This window comes from Canis lupus, chromosome 11 (genome assembly GCF_003254725.2).
Source record: "Canis lupus dingo isolate Sandy chromosome 11, ASM325472v2, whole genome shotgun sequence".
NCBI lineage: Eukaryota > Metazoa > Chordata > Mammalia > Carnivora > Canidae > Canis > Canis lupus.
Genome location: NC_064253.1, coordinates 73,850,643 through 73,875,868, shown reverse-complemented (window position 1 = coordinate 73,875,868; position 25,226 = coordinate 73,850,643). Strand labels below are relative to the sequence as shown.

The following is a 25,226-nucleotide window of genomic DNA, read 5'->3' as shown; positions in this document are numbered from 1 at the left end:
TTACACCTACTCTTATTTGTTGATAAGTGGTGCAAGGTGCAGGAACTTGCCTAGAGCCAATAACACTACATACTCCGCAGAAATCTCACTGATGTGTCAGGCACCTGATTTTTTCTTCCATCACCTGGCATACATTTGTATTAGCATGACATCTGGGATTCTTGCTGCTTTCTGCTCAAAATGCAAAGCATGGTGTTAACAATGGTATCCTGTAAGAGGTGCAGGTGGTCAAGGAGGCTGTGGACTGTATTATGATAACTCAGGAGAGTTTGTGTAACTCTGAGGTTTACTGAGGCCTCCGTCAGGTAAAACCAAACTGCTTTTGATAATCCATTCTAACTGGTATAAGGAAAAACATCTGTCACCCACAGACCAAATACCAGGGACTGTGTTCATTTGCTCGAGCAAAAATACAACACTAGAAGTAGCTGTAATTGGAGTCACCACTTAACGAACTTTATAATGATTCCCAGGCATTCTACAAATATAGATGGAAATATGATGATACAACTTGACTGGTTTGCATATTTTATGGTCAAACAGGCAAGGATATTAATAAATCTCAGGGAAGTGTACCTGTGTCAGTAACATCCGAACTTTAGCTCAATTCAATATTATATTCCATTCATCTCAATCTAATATCAATAGATATTAAACAAGGATGTAATAGAAATCAACAGCCTGCAGTGTTCAAGTATTTAATGGTGATCTTTACAATCTCCACAGGGAGGTCTTCTTATTATATGGCTTTTGATTTACTATTTTAATAAGAAAGCCTTTTCCATTGGCTTCATTTTGACCCTTCTTACCACATTAGCCCTTACACCATGAGTCAGAGACTAATGTAAATACTTCAGTAGTTGCTGAATGTAAATATTTCAACCATGAATTCAGGAATTTAGAAACCATAGAGTGGCTCTTCTATATGATGGGACCACTGTGAGATAAACTCAGGGTGGAATTTAATTTATCCTCTATTCTCCATAAGCCCTCACTCTGTTTAGTAGATCACAATGCTATTTTCATCTTTTAGAAATTGTCAACTCTGAGCTAGTGTAAATTCTGCATTTTCCTTCAAGGATACAGTCATCCTACTAAATGACCACAGGTCCTCTCTTGAGGCAACATAGACTCCTCTTCAATCAAGAGACTCCCGGTCTGTAAACTGGCTGAGGTACGGGAACATGATGAGATACTATAACTTGTTGACAATTCAACTCAGGTTTCTGCTCACCAGGTCTAGGGTTACCCCAATAATGTAAATCCCATAATTCTCACTGAAATCTGAGAGTCCATTTCAATATCAGTATGTCCCCACACTGATTCATTTCTCAAGGACTTAATGAAGGAGAGAGTCCTCTGAGCGCCCCCAACTCCACCCGGGAACATTGTTGAGGGGAAGGAGATGGTGTGAGCACAATGAATTCGCTTCAGCATTTCTGTCTCCCTAAACATTTGGATTTCTTCTTCTACATCATGCCAGAAAAGCTATGATATCTTAGCCTCATTGAATGTAGGTTACCACTGAATTCAAATTTCAGTTAACATCCAAGAAAACTCTTAGAACCACTTATAACTGACAAGGACAACATATTAAATCCAGAATGTCAGGTAAATGTACCTGTTTTAATGACTTCAGAACTTCAGCTCAATCCAATATTCTACTCTATTCATCCCAATCTAATATCATTAGAATCCATTCTCGCATGTGTTTCCCTACTAATACAAATAAGCAAGAGCTTGAAATTCTTTTAATGTACCTATCCCCTACTGGAACAGACCTTGAATCACCTCCATGAGGCATGCTGTTTCTGACTCTAGGTATTAGGTCTTCATGCAATGAGAACAGGCATCACCTTGTAAATCCAATATCTTGGTTGAGACCTTTATGGTATCTTTAAGCAAGGAAAGGCTTATTTTCTCAGAGAGTTGAAGGGGAGTTGTTTCCACTGACAAGAGAAGCTCAGAAGGATTAGAATTACAAGCTCTCAGATTCTTCTGAATCCACCCAAATGTTCTCGTTCCAAATATAGGGGTCCCAGTCTTTCCAAATTCTCTAATTTTAACATGAGACTTTTTTCCCACATTTGTATTTAAATTCCATTTAGTTAACAATACACTGTAACATTCGTTTCAGATGTAGAACCTAATGATTTGTCACTTACATACAACACCCAGTGCTCATCACAAGTGCCCTCCTTAATCCCCATCCCTCCACCCACCTCCCTCCAGTAACCCTGTTTGTTCTCTATAGTTAAGAGTCTGTTTTCTGGTTTGCCACCCTCTTTTTTTTTATCCTCTATGTTTATCTGTTTTCTTTTTTAAATTCCACATGAGTGAAATCTTATGTTATTTGTCTTTCTCTGACTTAATTTTGCTTAGCATTATACTCTCTAGCTCCATCCACATCATGACAAGATTCCATTCTTTTTGATGGTTGTGTAATATCCCACTGTATACATATACCACCTCTTCTTTATCCATTCATTAGTTGATAGACATCTGGGCTCTTTCCCATAATTTGGCTATTGTCGATAATGCTGCTATAAGCATCAGGATGCCTGTATCCCTTTGGATCAGTATTTTTGTACCGTTTGGGTAAATACCTAGTAGTGCAATTGCTGGGTTGTAGGGTAGCTCTATTTTTAACTTCTTTTTTTTTAAGATTTTATATATTTATTAATGAGAGACACAGAGATGTAGGCAGAAGGAGGAGCAGACTCCATGCAGGGAGCCCAATGTGGGACTCGATCTCAAGACCATGGGGGCACACCCTGAGCCAAAGGCAGAAACTCAACCGCTGAGCCACCCAGGCGTCCCTATTTTTAACTTCTCGAGGAACATCCATACCATTTTCCAGAGTGGCTGCACTGCATTCCCACCAATACAAGACACTTTTTGAAGTTTTATGTAAAGTTTATATTCTAATTATGTATATCACATCATTCAATTTGCGGCCTTATCCTCAGACATGTGTGCCTTATGGCTACATGTGCATATGTACACATGCATGCACAGGCTCCAAAGAAACCATCTTGGTCTGGCCCAAGCCTTGAGCTGAAATTTCCAATTTTTAGACTTAACGTTTTGTTTCTGTAAACTCTCTAGAACAGTCAGAAGCAGCAATCCCATCTCAAAGACCTTGCACTTGTTATGGCCACAATGGCGAGTACAGTACCTATGATGCCCTAAAGTCTTCCCTTCAACGTACTTCCTATCAAGCAATAATAATGACAAAATAATTTAAATAGTTATGATGTCACTACATGCCACAGATTTCTGGTAACCCACAGTAGGACAGGATTCTATATGATAGACAAGCAGATGAGCAACCCAAAACCAGAATCCCACTTTGAGAGACTCTTTCTTAGGGCCCTTGGTAGATATAGTTGGCAAATGTAAATATTAGTATCCCCTCTCTGTGTTCACGCCCATTTTACATTGCCCCAGTTGATGTTCTCCAACAGACATGTGAATACAGACCAGCAAGCCCCCAACCAACTGACCAACTGCGCGCTCCCCCTTCTGACATCAGCTAAGCCTGGCCCAACCCAGATCAGCCTCTAGACCCATGAGCAAAAATAATGCATCATTGCTTGACTAAGGTTTGAGTGGGTTGAGTGGGTTGTTATACAGCAAAAATTGTTATCAGAGCCCTACTAGTCTTAGGAAATATTATCAGTCAGGGTCCAATCAGGAAAATCAGGGTATTTCAAATGAGAGATTTTAATTTGAGAACTGGTTACACAGGTGATAGGACTGCTAAGGAGCCAGATGGGACAGTGAGGAAATTGAGAAGCTGTGACTACCCCGAGAGCCAGAGCAGCACAGGAAGGAGGTGGTGGCACCAAAGGTTGAGAGCCGGGGCCATTGTTGGGGCTGGAACCCATTGCTACCACAAAGGGCACAGCTATCTGGTGGGAACTACAGTCACAGAGTGGACTTTAACTTTGGCTTTATGCTTTTTCTTTAAGCTCTCTAGTGCCATTAGATACAGCCACTTCACCTACCTGTTGGTCCTTGATTTCTTTATGTCCTTCATTTTGTTAAGTACGTTAGTATATGTGCACAGCACAGTACCTGGTGCATAAGTATCATAGGAGTCATCATTATCATATATTTTGCCCCAAAGCCTTTGCCTTTGATGTGCATCTAAGTCATGGGAACCCAGGGACAATGTTTACTACTATATTCCACAGGGTGCCAGAACCCTATCTCTGAATACTAAAGTGGTTTTTAAAAAACTGACTTTAGACCCAAACAAGGCCTGAAAACCAACTCTAGATTCCTCCTATTTCCCTAAAAGTATGTGCTTACAAACCCTCACTCTGGCACCCAAACATGAATTTGTTGGGGCATTGATACTGATTCTGATTCATCCAGACAGAGAAAGAACTTGTGAAATGGCATGTTGGGCAAAAATATGGACCCGTCAAATCTTAGCAGCCTTACACAAAAACAAGTTTCTCACTCACCCTACATATGCAAGTGAGGGCTGGAGCCAGAAGTCTGCTCCAAGTTACCAGCTGCAGACCCAGAACAATGGAGAGTCCACTATCTGTGATAGTTCTTGTCACAGTGTCAAGGGAAGAGACATACCGGAGAATCACGCAGGGGCTCTTCGGTGCCTCAGCCTGGAATGATCACATGCCCTTGCTAAATGCAAAAGGGTTAGAAAGTAGTGATGAGTGACAGCAATGTTTACTACAGAAGAGTAGGAAGCAGTTCACCATCCTTAGCAAGTAACTGCTGGAAAAGAAATATAAATGGAGGGGATCCCCGGGTGGCTCAGTGGTTTAGTGTTTGCCTTCCACCCAGGGAGTGATCCTGGAGACCCGGGATCCAGTCCCACTTTGGGCTCCCTGCATGGAGCCTGCTTCTCCCTCTGCCTGTGTCTCTGCCTCTCTCTCTCCGTCTCTCAGGAATAAATAAAATCCTTTTTAAAAATTAAAACAAGGAAATACAAATGGACAGTACGCAGATTGTGTATTTCCTTTTTTTTATAAATTTATTTTTTATTGGTGTTCAATTTGCCAACATATAGAATAACACCCAGTGCTCATCCCGTCAGTGCCCACCTCAGTGCCCATCACCCACTCACCCCCACCCCCCGCCCACCTCCCCTTCCACCACCCCTTGTTCGTTTCCCAGAGTTAGGAGTCTCTCGTGTTCTGTCATCCTCGCTGATATTTTCACTCATTTTCTCTCCTTTCCCATTTATTCCCTTTCACTATTTTTTATATTCCCCAAATGAATGAGACCATATAATGTTTGTCCTGCTCCAATTGACTTAGTTCACTCAGCATAATACCCTCCAGGTCCATCCACCTCTAAGCAAATGGTGGGTATTTGTGTGTTTCCTGTGGGGGAAATACACAGATAAGATCCTGCCACAGGTACAATCTGAATACCAATGGCTGATCCCATCACCCGTTATCGCCCTGCTGATCTCCATACCTTTTAAAATATCTTCCGTACGTTGGTCCTTGACTCTGTTACACATAATTTCAAATTGAACCCCCTTAAGGTTCAAAGTCCCAGGTAGGAGAATCTGATTAGAATGCCAGGAGTTTAGGTTGTGGGTTCACCATTTAGCTGCAAAGGATAGGGAGAGGAAATTTCTGCCTATTGCACCTTCCACAGTGAACATAAGGATGCTCTTGCTTCCTGAATTTAAGATTCCCTATAAATGAAGGGTGTTTGGGTTTCTGGGCATATAAAACATAAAAACATGCATTCTGTAGTTTAACAGTTTTGCATATTTAGGAATTTTATATAAACAGAATTACACAGTATGTGCCCCTTTTTGGTCTGACCTCTTTCACAACATCGTTATTTAAAGGTTCATTTATGTTGTTGCACATATCAGTGCTAAGTACTATTCCATCACAAGGACACGCCATAGTTTGTTCATCCATTCACTTATTGATGAGCATTTGTCGGTTCCACCTTTTGGCTACAACCAAGAAAACTACTATGAGCCATCATGAACAGCTTTTTCTTTTTTTAAAAGATTTGATTTACTTATTTGAGAGAGAAAGAGAGATCTAGAGAGAGCACAAATGGGGGGGGGTGAGGAAAAGGAGAAGCAGGGACGCCTGGGTGGCTCAGCGGTTCAGTGTCTGCCTTCCAGCCCAGGGCATGATCCTGGGGTCCCAGAATCGAGTCCCGTATTGGGCTCCCCGCAGGGAGCCTGCTTCTCCCTCTGCCTCCCTCTGTGTGTCTCTCATGAATAATAAAATCTTTAAAAAAAAAAAAAGGGAAGGGAGAAGCAGACTCCCCTCTGAGCCGGGAGCCCAACGCAGGGCTTCATCCTAGGACCCTGGGATTATGACCTCAGCTGAAGGCAGACTCTTAACCGATTGAGCCACCCAGGTGCCCCTCTGAATTTTTTTACTGTGTATGTGTCTTTCTTTTTCAAAAAGAAAAACTATTTCAAAAGAAGAGTATCTTAAAAGCCATCTACAAAAAACCCACAGCAAATACCATTCTCAATGGGGAAACACTGGGAGACTTTCCCCTAAGATCAGGAACATGACAGGGATGTCCACTCTCACCACTGCTACTCAACATAGTACTAGAAGTCCAAGCCTCAGCAATCAGGCAACAAAAAGAAATAAAAATTTTTAAAAAGCTTCTGCACAGCAAAAGAAACAGTCAACAAAACTCAAAGACAACCTACAGGATGGGAGAAGATATTTGCAAATGACGTATCAGATAAAGGGCTAGTTTCCAAGATCTATAAAGAACTTATTAAACTCAACAGCAAAGAAACAAACAATCCACCATGAAATGGGCAAAAGACATGAACAGAAATCTCACAGAGGAAGACGTATACACATGGCCAATGTGTATGCACATGAGGAAATGCTCCGCATCACTTGCCATCAGGGAAATACAAATCAAAACCACAATGAGATCCCACCTCACACCAGTGAGAATGGGGGAAATTAACAAGGCAGGAAACCACAAATGTTGGAGAGGATGAGGAGAAAGGGGAACCCTCCTGCACTGTTGATGGGAATGTGAACTGGTGCAGCCACTCTGGAAAACTGTGTGGAGGTTCCTCAAAGAGTTAAAAATGGATCTGCCCTATGACCCAGCAATTGCACTGCTGGGGATTTACCCCAAAGATACAGATGCAGTGAAACGCCGGGACACCTGCACCCGATGTTTCTAGCAGCAATGTCCACAATAGCCAAACTGGAAAGAGCCTCGGTGTCCATCGAAAGATGATGGATAAAGAAGATGTGGTTTATGTATACAATGGAATATTACTCAGCCATCAGAAACAACAAATACCCACCATTTGCTTCGACGTGGATGGAACTGGAGGGTATTATGCTGAGTGAAGTAAGTCAATCGGAGAAGGACAGACATTTTATGGTCTCACTCATGCGGGGAATATAAGAAATAGTGAAAGGAGAGGAACTGAGTGGGAAAAATTAGAGAGGGAGACAAACCATGAGAGACTCCTGACTCTGGGAAACAAACACAGGGTTGTGGAAGGGGAGGCGCGTGGGGGGATGGGGTGACTGGGCGATGGGCACTGAGGAGGACACTTGATGGGATGAGCACTGGGTGTTAGACTGTACATTGGCAAATTGAACTCAATTAAAAGAAGAATAATATAATAAAGGTACACGCTATCTTAAATTAAGAGTGATTATCTCAGAAGAGGGTGATTACATTTGATTATCATTTTCTTGTTTGTGGTTTTATGCACTTGACAAATTTTGTAACATGAAAATGTGTTACTTTGACAATCAGAAAGTACTCATAAAACATTCCTGGAAAGGGTAAGAAGGAATTAGCTTTACCTGGAATAGTTGGACAATGACTAAAAGAGGATGAGGAAAAAGAGGGCTCATGTTTTTTGTCATTTATTGATACCTACATACACTCACAGCACACCATTCAAAATACATTTCTGTAAGTAAAAATCAGTCATCAAGAAAGATAAGGAAGCACAACAAAGGAAGCTAAAAGCAAACCATTTTAAAAAAAAACCTTTTTCAAATGGGACAAAGTTCCACCATCTGGCAGCAAGGAGAACTTGCGACCACATGTATCATTATGACAGTATCATTATGACTTTCTAATGCTTTCATCATCAAGAGTCTGGTGACATCACCACAAGCAAAAGATTCAAACATAAGGAGAGTATTTTACAATATCTGATTTTTAAAATACAGATTCAAAAATATAATGATTGGGAAACACCCTAGGACTTCTTCTTTTTACATCACCAAAACTAAAGGTAAGGCTCTTAGGGAGAAACTGTATAAAAGGTGGACAATTTGGCAAAATCACAGGTAGGGGTCATTCCCAGACCTTGGCCTTAAAAGTATATTGTACAAAATAGGTGACACTTCAACATATTACAGGTCCTTAAGAATAGTATCTTTGAAGGCGCGCTCTCAGAAAATAATCTGATAGATGGACTCTTACCCCATACATAGGATAACTCTTTTTGTTTTTTGTTTTTTTGTTTTTTTAAGATTTATTTACTTGAAAGAAAGGGAGTGCAAGCGGAAGGAGGAGCAGAAGGAGAGGGAGAGAGAGAATCCCCAAGAAGACTCCCTGCTGAGCTCGGAGCATGACATCAGGCTAGATCCCAGGACCCTGAGATCATGACCTGAGCCGAAACTAAGAGTTGGACACTTAACTGACAGAGCCACCCATGCCCCTGTAATATTTTTAAATTTAAAAGGTGAATTTAAAAATTCCACATTGTTGGAACTAAATTGTAGAACTAATTGTCCAACTAATTGTTGGAACTAAAATTGTGTCAAATTCAAGCCTTCCCAGTCTGGTATTGTCTATAGAACAGTCCAATAGAAATATAATGCAAACCACACTTTAAACATTCTAGAAGCCATATCGAAAAAGGTAAAAAGAAGAAACAGATTAAATTCATTTAAATATTTTATTTAATCCACCATATCCAAAATTTCATTTCAAAATTTCATCAATATACACAATCATTAATGAGATATCTTACGTTATGTTTTCAATAATGAGTCTTCAAACTCCACTGTTTGGACTAGCATTATTTCAAGCACTTACTAGTCACTTGTTGCTAGTGGCGACCATGTTGGAAGGTCAGATCTAAGCATCTTGCTCATTAAATAAGTGTTAAAAAAGTAAGTATCAGAGGCCTTAATTTTACTCCAACACATAACCCAAAAGCAGGACTTGTTCTTGGATGATGCCTACTGAAAAACAATTTATGCTTGTCAATAGAAATCCTTTTTCTTACTTAAGTAAACTCTACCCCCGATGTTGGGCTCAAACTGATGACCCCAAGCTCAAGAGTCACATGCTCCACTAAGCAAGCGAGGCACCCCATAGGCAAAGAGAAACCCTATCTAACACCTTCAGCGCAAGCTCAGTGCATTGGCTGGAGCCAAATATTCTATTTTGGAGTGTAATGCCTTTAATTTAGATTTTATATCATTGTTTACAAGAAAATACCTTTAAGAGAGCTCATGTGTTTTTTTAGGGTTACTAGTCCTATAGTCTTTGAATAAATTATTAGTCTTAATACCTTTGTGAGGAAAAAATATATAAAAATCAACTTTGAGGGAAGAATATATTCCAGTGCATAAAAACATCATAAGGACCTCATTTTCTTTTCTCAAAAGCATAAGTGAAAAAGAATGAGAGTTTTACTGCATTTCCTTTAGGCATTCAAAGTGGACTTTGATAAAGGAATAGGAATCTTACAGACATTCTGCATCTGATCTAAAAAGTATCAGTCAGCATCCTGACATTTTTGTAGGCACTTCAAACAAAATATGTGGTTTCCCTAAATCTGCCTTCTTCCTAAAGCCAAGCATTCTAGAATTAGAAATCAGACACTTTGGTGGCCAAATTTCTGTAAATTGATTCCCTGATTAATTAGAAGATGGCAAGGAAGTTGTTTCTTACTTTCCAAAAAAAAAACCCTCCTTTTCTCCTCTTTTTTTTTTTCCCTAGGGGAGAATGAATTCTAAATGGAAGATGCTGTTATTAACTTCATTTGCTTTATTGCTGATGTTGATTAAGTATCATTCCCGGTAAATATAAAAGATTGATGAATCATCATCTTTTTTTAAAGAATTTATTTATTGATCCATGAGAGACCCAGAGAGATAGAGGCAGAGACGCAGGCAGAGGGAGAAGCAGGCTTCCTGGGGGGAAGCCCGATGTGGGACTGGACCCAGGACCCCGGGGTCACGCCCTGGGCCGAAGGCAGATGCTCAACCGCTGAGCCCCCCAGGCATCCCTGAATCACCATCTTTAATGAGTGGCAGAGTTGATCTGAAATGCAGAGTTTTGTCCAAAAATTGTTAATATACACTCCCTAAATTAATTGGAGATTGTCTCTTCTTTGAGGAACTATTTAAATTATAAATATATTCTTTTATTTTTCAACATTCAACAAATATTTATTGAGCATCTTTTTGGCCCCAGGTCCTGTGCTAGGTGCTGGGAAAAGAGTAAAACTGCCACCCAAAGTGACTGCTCTTACGCAGCTTTATATTCTAGGTGGAGAAGATGGATAATAAGCAAAGGAATATATAATATAAGGTCAGGAGCTTTGTATTTTATATAAGAAGCTATGAAGAAAGAAATAAGGCAAGATAAGAACATAGAGAGTGTTGGGCACTATTTTAGGTACATTTTAGCTTAAAGTCATGACAGTGTCCCACCTGATAGGAACAAGACTCTAACCCGCTACAGAAAGAGAGCTGTACCGGGAATCTGTTAAGCTGCTAGAATTCTCTCATAAAAAAATTCCAATTCTCCCCTCCTCCATGCCTTCCTCTTTATTCTCTTTAAGCAAACCAATGTTCCTGACTGCTATTGGCAAATCAGCTATATTGTGGGAGTTGATGTCTTTTGAAATGAACCTGATGGCTTTGGTATCATGTTCTAGATGTTACCTCCCAGGGTGTAAAGGACTCGTTGTCACTTGTAATAATATTATTATAATCTTTTTGAAGATAATGGACTCAGTCAATCAGGAACTAGGAGACCACAGCTCGTTGCAGGCCTGGATTCCAGACCTGCAATGCCATGTCAGAACTGGATGCCATGTATCCAGAACCATAGCATTATGCCTGGCATATAGTAGATACTCAGTAATTATTTGGCTAACAAGTGGGTAAGTGAATGGATTCAAATTCCAGATTTTTTGTTATTCCCATTTGCATGGGCATTTGTTCAAATTCAACACTAAAGTATCTTTTTTCATTTATGTAAAGAATAAAGAACCATCTACAGGAGACAAATCTCTGCTGGTAAGAATCTTTGTTCTGTAAGTAGTCTACAAACTGCACTGAGGGCAAACTGGCTGGAGTCAAGTGAGTTCTAATGGTGATGGCAGTCAAAAGGAGCAGAAAACTGGGCGGAAATCTCTAGAGACAACCATAGACAAATTTCCTGAGTATCAGTTTGGAAATATTTGAGGCACGTGTACATGTACCCGTATATGAGTTTGCATGAACATGTGTATGTGCAGGTCTCCAAATTTTGCTCCCTCAACACACTCACCTGCTTATACCAGACAGATTTTTTCGCATTTGCTATAGTTTAAGTATCTCTGTCTAGATGATATTTTCCTGTAGATTAATAGGCCTTGTAGTCCGCCATATTTTCTACAATGACCATTGTGTAGAACCCAAGAAATTAATGAAACCAACTCCCCCCCCCAAAAAATAAGCTTTTAAAAAAGTTCTCTACTTGTCACTATCCATTTTTAATGAAGTTAATCATGGACAAATTAGATTTTGAAAAAGCATGAGTATTGAGCAATCCTATATTAAAATATTTTTGGCTAAAAACACCTCTGAAATGTCAAATTGGATGCACTTTCAAAGTTATTATTTAATATTTGATTTTGTAATTATGGATTCACAGGAAGTTGCAAAGACAGTAATGAGGTTACATGTACCCTTCACTCAATTTCCCCCAGTGTTAATCTTACATAATTGTCATGCAATATCAAAATGGGAAATTGATGCTGGGGACAGTATATGTATATAATTATACACCATCTTATGTGTGTAGGTTTGTAGACTGCCACAGCAATCAATACACAAAACTATTCTATTACCACAAAGACCTCATCTGACCTACCAATTACACTCACTCCCAACCTCCTCTCCTCAACCTTTTCTAACCCCTAGTATCACGAACCTATTTTTATCTTTATAATTCTGTCACTTTGGGAATGTTTTATAAATGGAAGTATGTGATCTATTGAAATGAGCTTTTTTTCACCCAGGATAATGCTTTTGAGATCCAGCCACCTTTTTATCTCAATAGATCACTCCTTTTTTGTTGCTCTGTAGTATCCCATGAAGGGATGTGCCAAAGTTTGTTTAACCATTACCTACCTATTGGGGGAGTTTTTTAAAAAAAGACTAATTTCCTTATTTGAGAGAGAGCATGAGTGGGAGCAGCAAAGGGAGAGGGAGAAACAATCTCAAGTAGACTCGCTGCTGAGCACAGAGCCTGACACGGAGCTTAATCTCATGGCCCAGAGATCACAACCCAAGACTAAACCAAGAATCAGGCACTTAATTGACTGCTCCAACCAGGTGCCCCTACTGGGGGACATTTTGGATGACAGCTCTTTTCTTACAGCATCTGAAAAATATTGTTCCACTTCCTTTTGGGTCCATAGTTTCTAATAAAAAAAAATCCATTTTCATTCAAATTAATTTTCCCCTATAGGTGAATCATTTCTGTTTTAAAGATTATTTTCATGTTTAGCTTTCTCTTCACCTTTAGCTTTCAGAAATTTGGCTAGTCATGTTACTTTGCATTTTTTAAGATTATCCTGTTTGGGGTTCACTCAGCTTCTTGAATCTGTATGTTGGGGGGCATGTTCAGTCATATTTTTAATACTTTTTCAGCCCCATCCTCTTTCTTTCCTTTTGGGATGTTAGATCTTTTGTTTTGGTCCTACATATCCCTGAGGCTTGTTCTTTTTTCCTCCCCGCTCCCGCCCCCCACCCCCCAGTTTTTTTCTGTGGTTCAGGTTGAGTGATTTGTTATTCTATCTTCAAGTTCACTGATTCTTTCCTCCATCCTCTCCATTCTGCTGTTGAGCCTATTTCTTGAGTTTTTATTCCAGTTTTATATTTTAAGTTCTAAAATTTCTATTTGGTTCTTCTTTACATCTTCCATATCTTTAATAAGACTTTCTATTGCTTTGCTGTGACTTCCTATTTTTTCACATTTCAAGTGCTTGCAATTTCTCATTGAAGCACTTTTACAAGCAGCTGCTTCAAATTCCTTGTCAGATAATTATAATTGTGTTATCATGGCATCTATAGATTATCCTTTCTCAATCACATCGAGATCTTCCTGATTTGTGGTATGATAAGGGATTTGTTTTCATTGAAACTTGGACAATTTGGGGTATTACAAAACTCTGGGTCTTATTTAAATCTTTTGTTTTCACAGGCATCCTCTAACATTGCTGCAGCTGGGAAATAGAATGGCACCACCTCATTTCTGTCACTTGAGGGATGAAACTTTTGACTCTTGACTCTGCCTCCCTTGAAACCCAATGAGGAGGGGCTCCTTGTTACTAATGAGCAGGGATGAGAGTTTGGGACCCTCATGTGGTCTTTACTGACACAACCACAGGGGGACTGCTACAACTGCTGAGCAGTGGTGACAGTTGTACCCCCATTAAACTCCTTTAACTCCACACCAGTGAGGGAGGGAGGGGATTTTCATTTATGGTCTGGTGAGGGTAGAAATCTAGGCTCTCTACTTGGCCTTTGCTGGAGAGATGGATATGGGGCCATGGTTTTTCCATAGTATTGGCCTGGAAACAAGTTCTCTGCCTTGGTGGGTGGCCCTTAGCTATCAAGAGCAGCCTTTATTCAGGGCTCTTTTTTTTTTTTTTTTTTTTTTTTGTCTGTGCCCATGCGTCTCTGGATTGCTGGCTTCTCTGGCACCCAATCTGGGCTATATGTGCCAGAAAACCTGATCTGCTTTCTTCTAATCTCCTATCAGAGTCTTCTTTTGTTTTATATGTAATCTCCCAGGTTTTTAGCTATACTTAGTGTTGGGAATGGGGAAAATTAGTATCTCTTCCATTTTTCTAGAAGTACTAGTCACTTAAAGTTATTCTTATTTTACAAAATATCCCCAGTTTATGAAAGTGAAATTCCTTCATAGACTTGTTAATTAAATAAATAACTTAAAGGTAAAACAAGATTTTAGGTGGTTCCTATCTTTAAGTGAAAATTAAAGATAAACATCTAGATCCCTACTCTAACCCCTTTAACACATAATTATCTATCACATAGTAATACATGATAAATGAATTAAACAAATCTGTATTTTTGTCTAAATACACATTATTTTTCCTGCTCTGTTAATTAAAAAAATATATCCCCCATTCAAGACCCATACTGTTTCTTGCCTACATAACTTTCCTGAACTAGCTCTTATCCTTCCAGACCCAGTTTACATATTTCATCTCCAAGTACTTTCCCTTAACCCCATATCTAGGTTGGATGCACTGTTTATATGCTCCCCTTGGAGATGTGTTTTTCCCTATTAGTAGTTAACACTCCTGTACTGTAATTGTACGTTGACTGCTGTCTTTCTAGCTAGTCGATTGGCTTCCTGAGGGCATCTAAATGTTCATAGTTATAGAACCAGCACCAAATAGTGCCTGCCATATGACAGGGTCACAGAAATTACTTGCTAAATAAGTGGATTACTCTTAACTTGACTTTCTCTTTGTACCCAGGGATCATGAAGCAGAAGAACCTCAGCTCTCAGACTGGTTTAATCCTAAGTAAGAAAAAATATTCTACACACACATAATAATAATAATAATAATAATAATGAAATAATAATAGACTACTCAATTTAAACGAGGAAGATTTTTTTTTCCATCATCAAATTGTACCTATCCTAGAAGCCTCCAGGCCTTAGGAGTTTGTATTTTTAAGGCTTTTATATATAAACCTGATGTCTATTTACCAAGAATCAGGCAATTGAGGGTCATAATAAGAAAACTGTTATCTAGTTTAACATTCTTGGTTTTATTAGGGGAAAGAAAAAAAATCTTTTTAGTAGCAGACTGAAAATGCCATTAATGACTCCTCTTGATTTTGGCATTAACACTCGGGGGAGAGTCTCATTCTTTATAATGGCTATCAAATATTCTATTTTATGGCTATATACCATAATTTATATAGCCAATTCCCCGTTGGTTTTGAATCATCTGCAATTTGAGAGCTATTATAAGTCCTGCTTTGATGAACATTCTCGTACACGTATTTTTGTACCCTTTTATCTGTATGATGAATACTTACTGTAACATCATTAGTTTAAGAGATGTAGACATTTTACATTTTTATTCGGGTTGCTAAGTTGCCTTTTAATAATTATTCCATTAATTTTCTAGTCCACAGTGGATAACTGTAAAAATATTTTGTTTTATAAATTTACATTCTATTCTAGTAGTATTAAACATTTTGGTTTTTTTTTTTTTTAATTTTTATTTATGATAGTCACAGAGAGAGAGAGAGAGACAGGCAGAGACATAGGCAGAGGGAGAAGCAGGCTCCATGCACCAGGAGCCCGACTTGGGATTCGATCCCGGGTCTCCAGGATAGCCCGTGGGCCAAAGGCAGGCGCCAAACCGCTGCTCCACCCAGGGATCCCCTAAACATTCTGTTATTGGCAAAACTGTTAGTTAAAACATCTCAATTCAATTTGCATTTCTGTAAATATTATTGAATTTGGTCATCTTTTATATATGTGTTCTGTGTTTGTATTTCATATTCTGTGAATTCTTTTTTCATATTTATGTTTTTAAAATAGCCTCAAGTGCATAGAATTAAATAATAATCTTTGCTTCATGACTCACTCTCATCATTGTTATGCAAGATCTGCCCACATTATTCGTGTGCCTTCTTGCTTGCTTACTTTTTTTTCTTATTTTCAATGAAACAAGAACTTCAACATTCAATAACTTTAACATCCAGCTCTGCCTTTTCCAGTAACCCCATTCAGTCTCCTCACCCTCCGCCTTGAACCAACCTGCATCCTGAATCCTGCTTTATCATCCCCTTGCTTTCTCTGTTTTTAATATAAATGTAGGTCTTCTGACTGTATTCTGGAAAAAAATACATTTTTAAATTTTAGTTATTGGTAACTTTCTAAAGATATAATGCTGTGTGTAATCACCAGGGACTTATTCTGATCCTTAATATTAGATTGCTAAGATTCATCCAAATTGCATATTACTGTCATTCATTTTGATGGCTGCACAATAGTTGACTATAGAAATATACCACAGTTTGTTCATCCATTGTCTTATTAGTGGGCACTTGAACTGTTTCTAGGTTTGTGTTATTATGATCATTAAGAAGTAACACTCTTGTAAAAGACCTTTCCAAAGAGTTCAAAGAGTTTAAAATACAAAAAATTATAGATAAAATAGCTGCCCAACATCCACCTCTGACCTCACCTTCAACTACTGTTTCCCTCTCTCCACTCCAAATATGCTGGCTCCTTGTTGTTCTTTGGATACATCAAGCATGCTCTCACATGGGGATCTTTGCACCTGAGGTTTTTCTGCCTGGACCATTCATCCTCCAAACAGCGAAACGGCTCATTCTTTCACTTCCCTCAGGACTCTACTCAAATGTTTTTTATCAGTGAAGCCATCTCTAATCACTCCATACACATCAGCACACCCATTCCCTTTCTCCCGTACCCAGATTTTTTTTCCATTGCTCTCATCAACATTTGACATAATGTATATTTGCTTGCTTATTCATTTATTATCCACCTCTCCCATGAGAATGTGCCTAGAAAAAAAAAAAAGCCTAGACATAGTAGAGGTTCAGTCTTTGTAAAATAAATAAATACATGAGACCCTTTGTTTAACTGAAATGATAGCACTTCATAACAATGTAATAGTACTGGTAGAAGGCATTGTGCCTTATTATGAAGCATCACTTTGGCTTTTAGTTTAAAATGAAATTACCTCTTCAATATTGAGATATCAGAGAAGAAGTTCATTTTGGTTCTTCTTAAGTAGAAAAAACTATAAGCTTAAAGTACATACAAAAGAATAAATATCTCAGAACAGCTGATAAAAGTGTGAAAAATAAAAAATTTAAGAGGATTTTGTCTTAAATATCCAAACATATTTTAGCATCCTTGTGATCAAATCAACATGGGATAGATCAGAGGAGTAGTAGAGTATGTATCAAAGTTGATATATAACAAAAAATTGTATTTTAAAATCAGTTCTTCTCCTGAGGGATATATTTGTTTGGACAACCAGACCTTGCATTTTTTAATATTCTGAAGTTTGCGTGCTTGCCTGACCTAGTATTTCTAAACCCCTTTCCGCTTTTTAAAAAAGATCTAACTTACATTTATTTTCACTGAAATTATATGGTTCTGTCGCCACTCTTGTAAATCTGAAACTTAACCTGTAGGGCATCTGGGATGCTAAGCTTGTAAAATGTTCTCCTTTGCTTTTATCTTCAGTGTATCTCCTTAATCCTCTTTCAGTCTGATTAATTTATCTTGTTATGATGAGAATTAGGTGTAACCTTGTGGCTGAAGACTTGCCAAGAGTGGAGATGTTCTCAAAATAGTGACATGTCATCTGTAGTCACAGATGGAACATCAGGTCTGAGAATAAAGATCTTGGTACTTAACTGTCAAAAAAAAATCAGTAAGGAAAGGATGGAGTATTTCATAAATTATACAGATACTAGTGGCAGTCTAAGTAGGTGGTGGGGAATGGGACCTTAATCTTATGGCATAAATAAGGATAAATTCCTGATGGAGGGACACCTGGGTGGCTCAGCAGTTGAGCGTCTGCCTCACGCTTAGGGCGTGATCTGGGTTCCGGGATCGAGTCTCACATCGGGCTCCCTGCAGGGAGCCTGCTTCTCCCTCTGTCTCTGCCTCTCTCTGTCTATGTCTCTCATGAATTAAAAAAATCCTGATGGATTATAGACTTAATTGTAAAAAGTAAAGTGATAAAATTTTTTGTTAGAAAATCAGTATGACGACATGTAAAGTCTAGGTAGGAAGGAAATCTTCTGAATTAATGCTTGAAATCTACTATTTAAAAAGATATATTTCACTATATAAAATTTTTTTACTTTTATTTGGTTTAAAACAAAAATTTAATAGACAAAAAATCTGGGAAAAATGATTTGTAATACGGGTAATAGAGTAATTATCTAAATATAAGGAATTTTTATGAACTGAGAAAAAATAAGTAATTCAACTGGAAAAATATGAAACTTGGGGTGTCTGGGTGGCTCAGTCAGTTAAACATGTGACTCTTGATTTCAGCTCAGGTCATGATCTCAGCATTGTGAGATGAAGCCCCACACGGATCTGTGCTGAGAGTGGAGCCTGCTTGAGATTCCTCCCCTCTTCCTACCTGCCCCCACCTCTGCTCATGCTCTCTCTAAAATATATGTATGTATGTGTATATATATATATATATATATATATATAAAACTTACATTAGAGCAGATTAGAGATCACCCGTAAGTATATGAAAAGATACTCAAATTCAGAGAAATGTAAAGTAGTGTAATAATGAGCTATTACTTATACCCATCAAACTGAAATCTTTTTAAAGTAATAACCTAATAGTAATGGGTAAATGCTGGTAGGACAGTGAAATATTGCAGCCTAGCCTTTAAAAAAGTAAGTGGATAATTCTTTTTGTGTGTGTGGATAATTCTTTTTTTTAAAGATTTATTTATTTGAGAGAGTGTGAGTGAGTGGGGGGCAGGGGAGAAGCAGATGGAAAGAATCTTCAAGCAGACACCCCGGAGCACACAGCCCCAAGGGGGCTCAATCTCATGAACCATCACATCACAACCTGAGCTGAAACCAAGAGTAGGGCACTTAACCGACTGAGCCACCCAGGAGCTCCAGGTAACAACTATTAAAAATGAACATGTGTATACAGCAATCCTCCTCCTGGGTCCAGCCAGTAAAAGTAACAGCAACAACACCTAAAGACGTAAGATCAAGGTCTGTTGCATCATTTTTCATAATGACAGAAATCACAGAAGTAAAATGAAAATCTATTCATAAGGAAATGGCTAAATAACTGTCCATAGCTTGGAATATTGTGCGGCTTTTACACAGAGTGAATAAGAACTAGCCCCGATAGCCCGGAAGGATTTCCACAAACTTGTGCTGAGTAGAAAGGCAAGGTGTAGAAAAGGATGCATTATCTCATTATAAAATAAACCAGATTTTTTAAAAAAGATTTTATTTATTTATTCATGAGAGACCCAGAGAGAGGCAGAGACACAGGCAGAGGGAGAAGCAGGCCCCATGCAGGGAGCCCCACGTGGACTTGATCCCAGGACCCCTGGGCCGAAGGCAGGTGCTAAACAGCTGAGCTCCCCCAGGCTGCCCTAAAATAAATAAGATTTTAAAAGCTGGGATATATGCATGTATTTCAGCATATGTGCATATCGCACACATATTATGGCTAGAATTCTACCAATACGGCAGGAAGAAAAGGTCACGAACTGGCCGCTGACCCTACGATCTGACCATGAAGGAGGGAGGTGGGAAACTCGCCAAGGGGCAGGAGTGCAGATGAGCTACAGCCCCGGGAAATTCTCTGCTGCCACCGTGATCTACCCTCTCAGGGTATATTTAATCTCTAGGACATCACTTCTGCTTCTTATACTTTTTATACTTGTGTTCGGTTTCCTAAAATTAGATACACATCAGTATAACCTTGACTTACAGGAAGAGTCCCCACCCTGTCTCTCCAGAACTACTTTTTGAACAAATTATACCTCCCATGTCAAAGGGACACGATCACACCTCATGATCATGATCACGGTCTCATCTCATCAAATCTTAGAAATAGCTTCTAGCGCTGAAGTCACTTCTAATTCATCTTAGCACCTACTCTCTCTCTATTAAGAATGTGCCTGTCTTAGGCCATGTATAGAATTTCCCTCCTTCATTATCACGCTTCTTTCTACCTTACCCCTGGGATACTCTATAGACTATGACACTTCAGCACCCTCATCTGTGCCTTCCTTCTGCAAATTTCCATTGTTAACAATATACTTTGTCGGTAGGTCACTTTGTATCCTGCTGAGGACCATCTGCTCAGGTCTCATGAAGCATTTTCTAAGCTTCTCAGTTACGGAATCTATCCGGGTATGAGGGAAACAACTCAACTGAGATGAAGTAACTTTAGTGAAGGGATGGTTGGCAGAGATTTGAACAAGGTTAAGAGACCCAGCAAATGATATGGAGGCATCCAGAAGCTTGCAACAGCAAGAAGCTGTGACCATCGTCCGCCTAAAGGGACGAGGGGAGAGACAGTGTTCCTGGAGACCAGGGATTTCTGGAACCAGGAAAGGGCTGGCCAGCAGAAGCGGTGGTTGTATGTGGACACAGCCAGTGTCGAGATCTCAACAAAGCTGGGAGAGAAGAAAACAGGCAGCCTCTTTTCCTGCCCCCAACCTTTATGTTGGTGGAACCCACTTGCAAGTCGGAGGGCAGGGAACTTGGGGTGATCAGTCTGCTTCCAGGGCAGGCCAGGTAGAGGCGGGCTGAGGGTGGAGAGTGGAATGGTAAACGGAGAATAACTGATACAATCCATCCTTTTTGCAACTAAGCATCATTTCTCAAATTTGATTTAGATGGAGAAGCTCATGTTCCCCAAACAGGGGAAATAAAAAGTCACATCAATCAGGGGGTATCATCAAGAGGATGGTGATCCAGCCATATTCCCAACCTAAACTGTAATACTTGCGTTGTCTAGCACCCTTCTACAAGGTGGTGAAGGGGGCAAATAATTAACACAGCAAATCACAGCTGCCTGTCCCACTCCTGTAGCTGTACAGGTGGTTGGCAATAAAAGGAGGTAGCTAATAATCATCGCCCTATAGTCTCTTTATCCTCTGCAAACCCCTTTGAAGGCCAGAGTTTCCATCTGATAGGGTGACTCAAAGCTCCAGTCCTGAAGACTCTGATTCCCTTGGTGGTCTGACCTTAGGAAGTTGCCACAATTTCTCACTGATCATTATTACTGGAAATGAGAGGAGCAGGGGCAACCCCGAGTCTCCTGCGCTGGATATGAAGCCCTCCTCGCCGTCACTGTATCTTCCTGGGCAGGAGACCAGTCATACCAGTCCGCGCGGCAATGCCGTTTCCTGCCTGTTGGCCCAGCAGCACGGGGAGCCACAGTGTGACCTGCTATCAGGTTAGCAGGACCAGGACTTGTTTACTAGAGGAAAGACTCCTCCCGGGGGAACTGAGAGCACTAAACGTGATGAACCCAAGGCACAACGATGGCAAGTGAACATTCCATAAGTGAATCATTAGACATACCTGTGAGCAGGAACATCCCAACATCCACCTTGTTCTATGAACTGCGCATTTTAGCTTTGGAAGAAACGGTGTGTCGCGTTGCTCCCTGATTCACAGCGTCAAGGGCGTACGACTACAGAACCGTTTCTCCACCTTCTCAGGGAATTCATCTCAGAACTGAGACTGAAATGGAGACTTTTCCTGGCTATTCCACTTTCCACCAAGGTCAGCTGCCTCCAGACAGCGCGGCACACGGTCGGGCCAGAGAACTTCATGGCAGCAGGTCAACTGCTGCACCACGTTCACCATGAAATGAGTACCTTGGAAGGAGGCAATGTTACGTGCGACTCAATGGCAGTTAATAAGATATTCTGGGGGAAAAATATTCTGCAAGTCAACAAAGCTGACAGATTTGTAGGCAGGAAAAGCAAATTTCTACCCAGAACATAAAACATTCCCCGGAGGGAAGAGTTTTGTCCTTTTCTTCAAAGTCTAATGTATCAACCCACCATCATTTGGTTGGCTGGTCCCCGTGGGAGACGGTGTCACCCGTGGGCTCTGACGGCCACTGTAGTTGGCAAGTTGGGTGCTCAGCACCGGCTAGAGCTCAGTTTTAGCAAGGGGATGTCCACATCACTGGGCCCACGTGTAAACCCCACTGGACCCCAAGTAGCTGGGCCACCTTACACGGAGACAGTGAGGCAGCCACAGTGGAGACTGGGCAAGGCCTGTCTGCCTCAGGGGACGGACCAGCTCGTCCGCCTGCTGGCCCAGCACCTCCCGCACACAGTGCCCTCGGCTGCAGCCGCCCCCACACTTGCAACAGGAATCTCTGACTCCTACGGGTCTCCTGCTCCCTCCTCTTCTCTCATCAAACAACTTTTAAGCGTAAGTTTCTGACTGCCTTGTGCTTTCAGAAGTTCTTTTTGTTCTACCAGCGAATCTTTGATCTAATGAAGAAAGAGGGATAATCTTCAAATGTTTTTGTCTTCTCAAATCGATACCGATTTGCATCTGTGATGTGCCTATGTCACTGTGATGAGGGCACATCTGGCCAGTATTTAGGTGGAGTTTGAGATTTGATGGAGTCAAAAAGAAGTGTGTAATTATCAACTACAAGAAAGGTTTAAAAATAAATGTACAACAAATAAATGTGGAAGTTTTAAAAAAAAGTCCCTAAAGAATTTTTTTATTATTATTAATGTAGTATTAAGGGTTGCCGAATCTTGTCTGGGTCTGGATTTGTAAATAAAACCTGTAATCACCAAAAGCCAAATGGCTTCTTATTTTGTATTCAATTCCTTCCAAACTGAAGGTGTTAATTTGGTTTAACAGTTTATTGCTCTGCCTCCAGCTGAACTGTTATTATTACTTTTGTTTGCTTGCTGTGTTTTTTATTTGTTTATTATCACTAACACTGCCGCCTCTGCATTATTTTGTTATTATTAGGAGCAAACCTAATACTAGCCTCCTGTTTTGGACTAATCTTACTCCCTTCCAGGTCGCACTGCTGGGCTTGTAGAGCAGCAGGAAGGGTGAGAAGAAGGCAGTGTAGGTCTCCCAGGAGAAGAGGGAGGAGGACACGTGCAGGCAGTGGTGCTGCTCTAGGCAATAATGACAGTCAGAGCTCAAGAGAACAACATCCCTGGGCTCAAAAGGCAGTCTCGGTGGACCGACCGAAGCCCAGACTGGGAAGGCCAGCTGGTTGGCCTTGGATCTGGACTCTGCCCTTTGTTAGCCGTGTCACTGACTCGACCAATCTGCACTCGCATCTCCTCATAAGAAACACAGGGCTATGGTGGTGCTCAGACTGTAGGCCACTGCGAGGGTTAAATGAACGCTGCAAAGCATTTCCTCACCGTGCCTGGCACAGGGTGAGCACCTTATCCTTAGCGATTATCACTTGGCCCACGACTTCTGCTGTCGTGATAAAGTGGTACCTGCCTAATTTGTTTCTTTTTGTTCAACAGAAAACGTCCTGATGTAAAAACAACTGACTGGTTTGCACCGATCATATGGGAAGGAACTTACAATAGACAAGTCCTAGAGAACTACTACAAGAGGCTGAACATCACCATAGGCTTGGCTGTGTTTGCTATGGGAAAGTAGGTGCTACTGACATTCATCCTTTTATATTTTGGAAAAACACAGATGAGCGCCCAAGAACTCGACATCGAAAGAGTTCCTCATAATTAATCCTAATCATGATTTCCGGCAGATTGCATAATCACGTGTATCGGTTATTTTCTCTAGCCACGGCCAAGTCCTTTACACGACTTAGGCCCCTCTTTATTACTATCCACTTAGATCTCTTTTCCTTTCTTCTCAACCAACTTTATGGCTCTTCTCAGGCCCCCAGGCTTACTACCTCCTTTTTCACTAACCAACACAGTTAAGCCTCTAGACCCAACTTCTCTGCTCCTGCCTATTGGTAGTTCTTTAGCAACAAAAACGTGTTAGACAGCATGCTTAAATGACGTGTGTTCTCCTGATGGGTTTTAGCAAAATAAGTGTTTTGTTTTCCGTGTTTCACAGGTTTGTAGATCAGTACCTGCAACAGTTCATCCACTCTGCTAATAAACACTTCATGAAAGGCTACAGTGTTATCTTTTACATCTTGATGGATGACTTCTCCAAACTACCTCCCATAAAGTTAGGCCCCCTGCGAACACTTAAACTATGTATTATATTCAAACAACATACGTGGAAGGACTTAAATTACATATACATGAGGAACTTCAATGTATACATCCTAGAACACATCCAGTATGAAGTTGACTTTCTCTTCAGTATGTCTGTAAACCAGATCTTCAAGAATGACTTTGGGGTGGAAAACCTGGGCAAGTCTGTAGCCCAACTCCACGCATGGTGGTATTTTGGACATGCCAAAAATTTCCCTTATGAGAGAAGATCTAAATCAGCAGCTTTCATCCCTCCTGGAGAGGGAGATTTCTATTACCATAGTGCAATTTTTGGTGGCACACCCGGTGAGGTTTTAGCCTTCACTGAAGAATATATAAAAGGAATTCAAAACGACACCAGAAGAGGACTTCAGAGCACATATGAATGTTACCTAAACAAATATTTGTTTATCAATAAACCCACTAAGTTGTTATCACCAGAATACAATTGGGATCTAAATTTTAGAACTCCCCCACAAATTAAACGTGTGAAGATAGCATGGCAGTCAACAAGTATTTGATGCTTATATTATTAGATTTATGGATTAATAAGTGAATCATCACAATAATTCCTCAAATATAAAACTTATTAAATGTTTCTGTGTTCTAGAAACTTACAAAAATGTGCAATCTTCCAAATAAATTGTTTTTCTCCTTGCAATTTTAAACCATCTAAATCTACCTAAAGTGGATTAAGAATAAATGAATATTGATTTAATGTTAATGTACCAGTGTTGTTATTATCTATATATTATAAATAATGTAGAAATACTTTTAGAGGCATAAAATGAAGAAACACACCCAGATTCTAGTTCGTAAAATAAAGATGGATAGATGGACAGATAGATGATAGATAGATACACATACACATAAATACACAGTGTCAAAGGGATATATGCAAGGGAAAAAATAAATATTCATCAACTCACTCATAAAATACTCTTTTCAAGTGTTGGGAGATATACACTGCTTGTATTTCATCTCGATTAGTATTTAATCTATTATCTGATTGAACTTCACTAAACTAGAGACATTCTACCAAAAACATCGTACCTCTATTGCTACAAAGACATTGGATTCATTCTTTTTTTTTTTTTTTCGAGGCGGGGAGGAGCAGAGGGAGAGGGAAATCCTGGCAATAATTACAGACGACCATAAGAGGACTCTAAAAGGAAAGCT

The 25,226-nt window shown here is 39.9% G+C and overlaps 1 protein-coding gene across 11 annotated transcripts in view; it reads left to right on the top strand.

The window, feature by feature from the left end:
- The window catches only part of LOC112650226 (glycosyltransferase 6 domain-containing protein 1-like), a 49,765-nt gene extending 24,994 nt beyond the window's left edge, over nt 1–24,771 (top strand). For 2 of the 11 annotated variants that reach the window (XM_049116449.1, XM_049116447.1), the window contains 3 exons: nt 14,768–14,815; nt 23,337–23,471; nt 23,902–24,771. In XM_049116449.1, coding sequence (XP_048972406.1) covers nt 14,768–14,815; nt 23,337–23,471; nt 23,902–24,568 — 850 coding nt within the window. In that variant the 3' untranslated portion in view covers nt 24,569–24,771. Of the gene's footprint in view, nt 1–8,117; nt 8,261–8,501; nt 8,714–9,981; nt 10,062–11,252; nt 11,289–14,767; nt 14,816–18,354; nt 18,484–22,277; nt 23,241–23,336; nt 23,472–23,901 lie in introns of those variants that run through there. The other 9 variants (XM_049116453.1, XM_049116445.1, XM_025432970.3 and 6 more) reach the window with 9 other exon arrangements.
- Nucleotides 24,772–25,226: the final 455 nt, after the last annotated feature.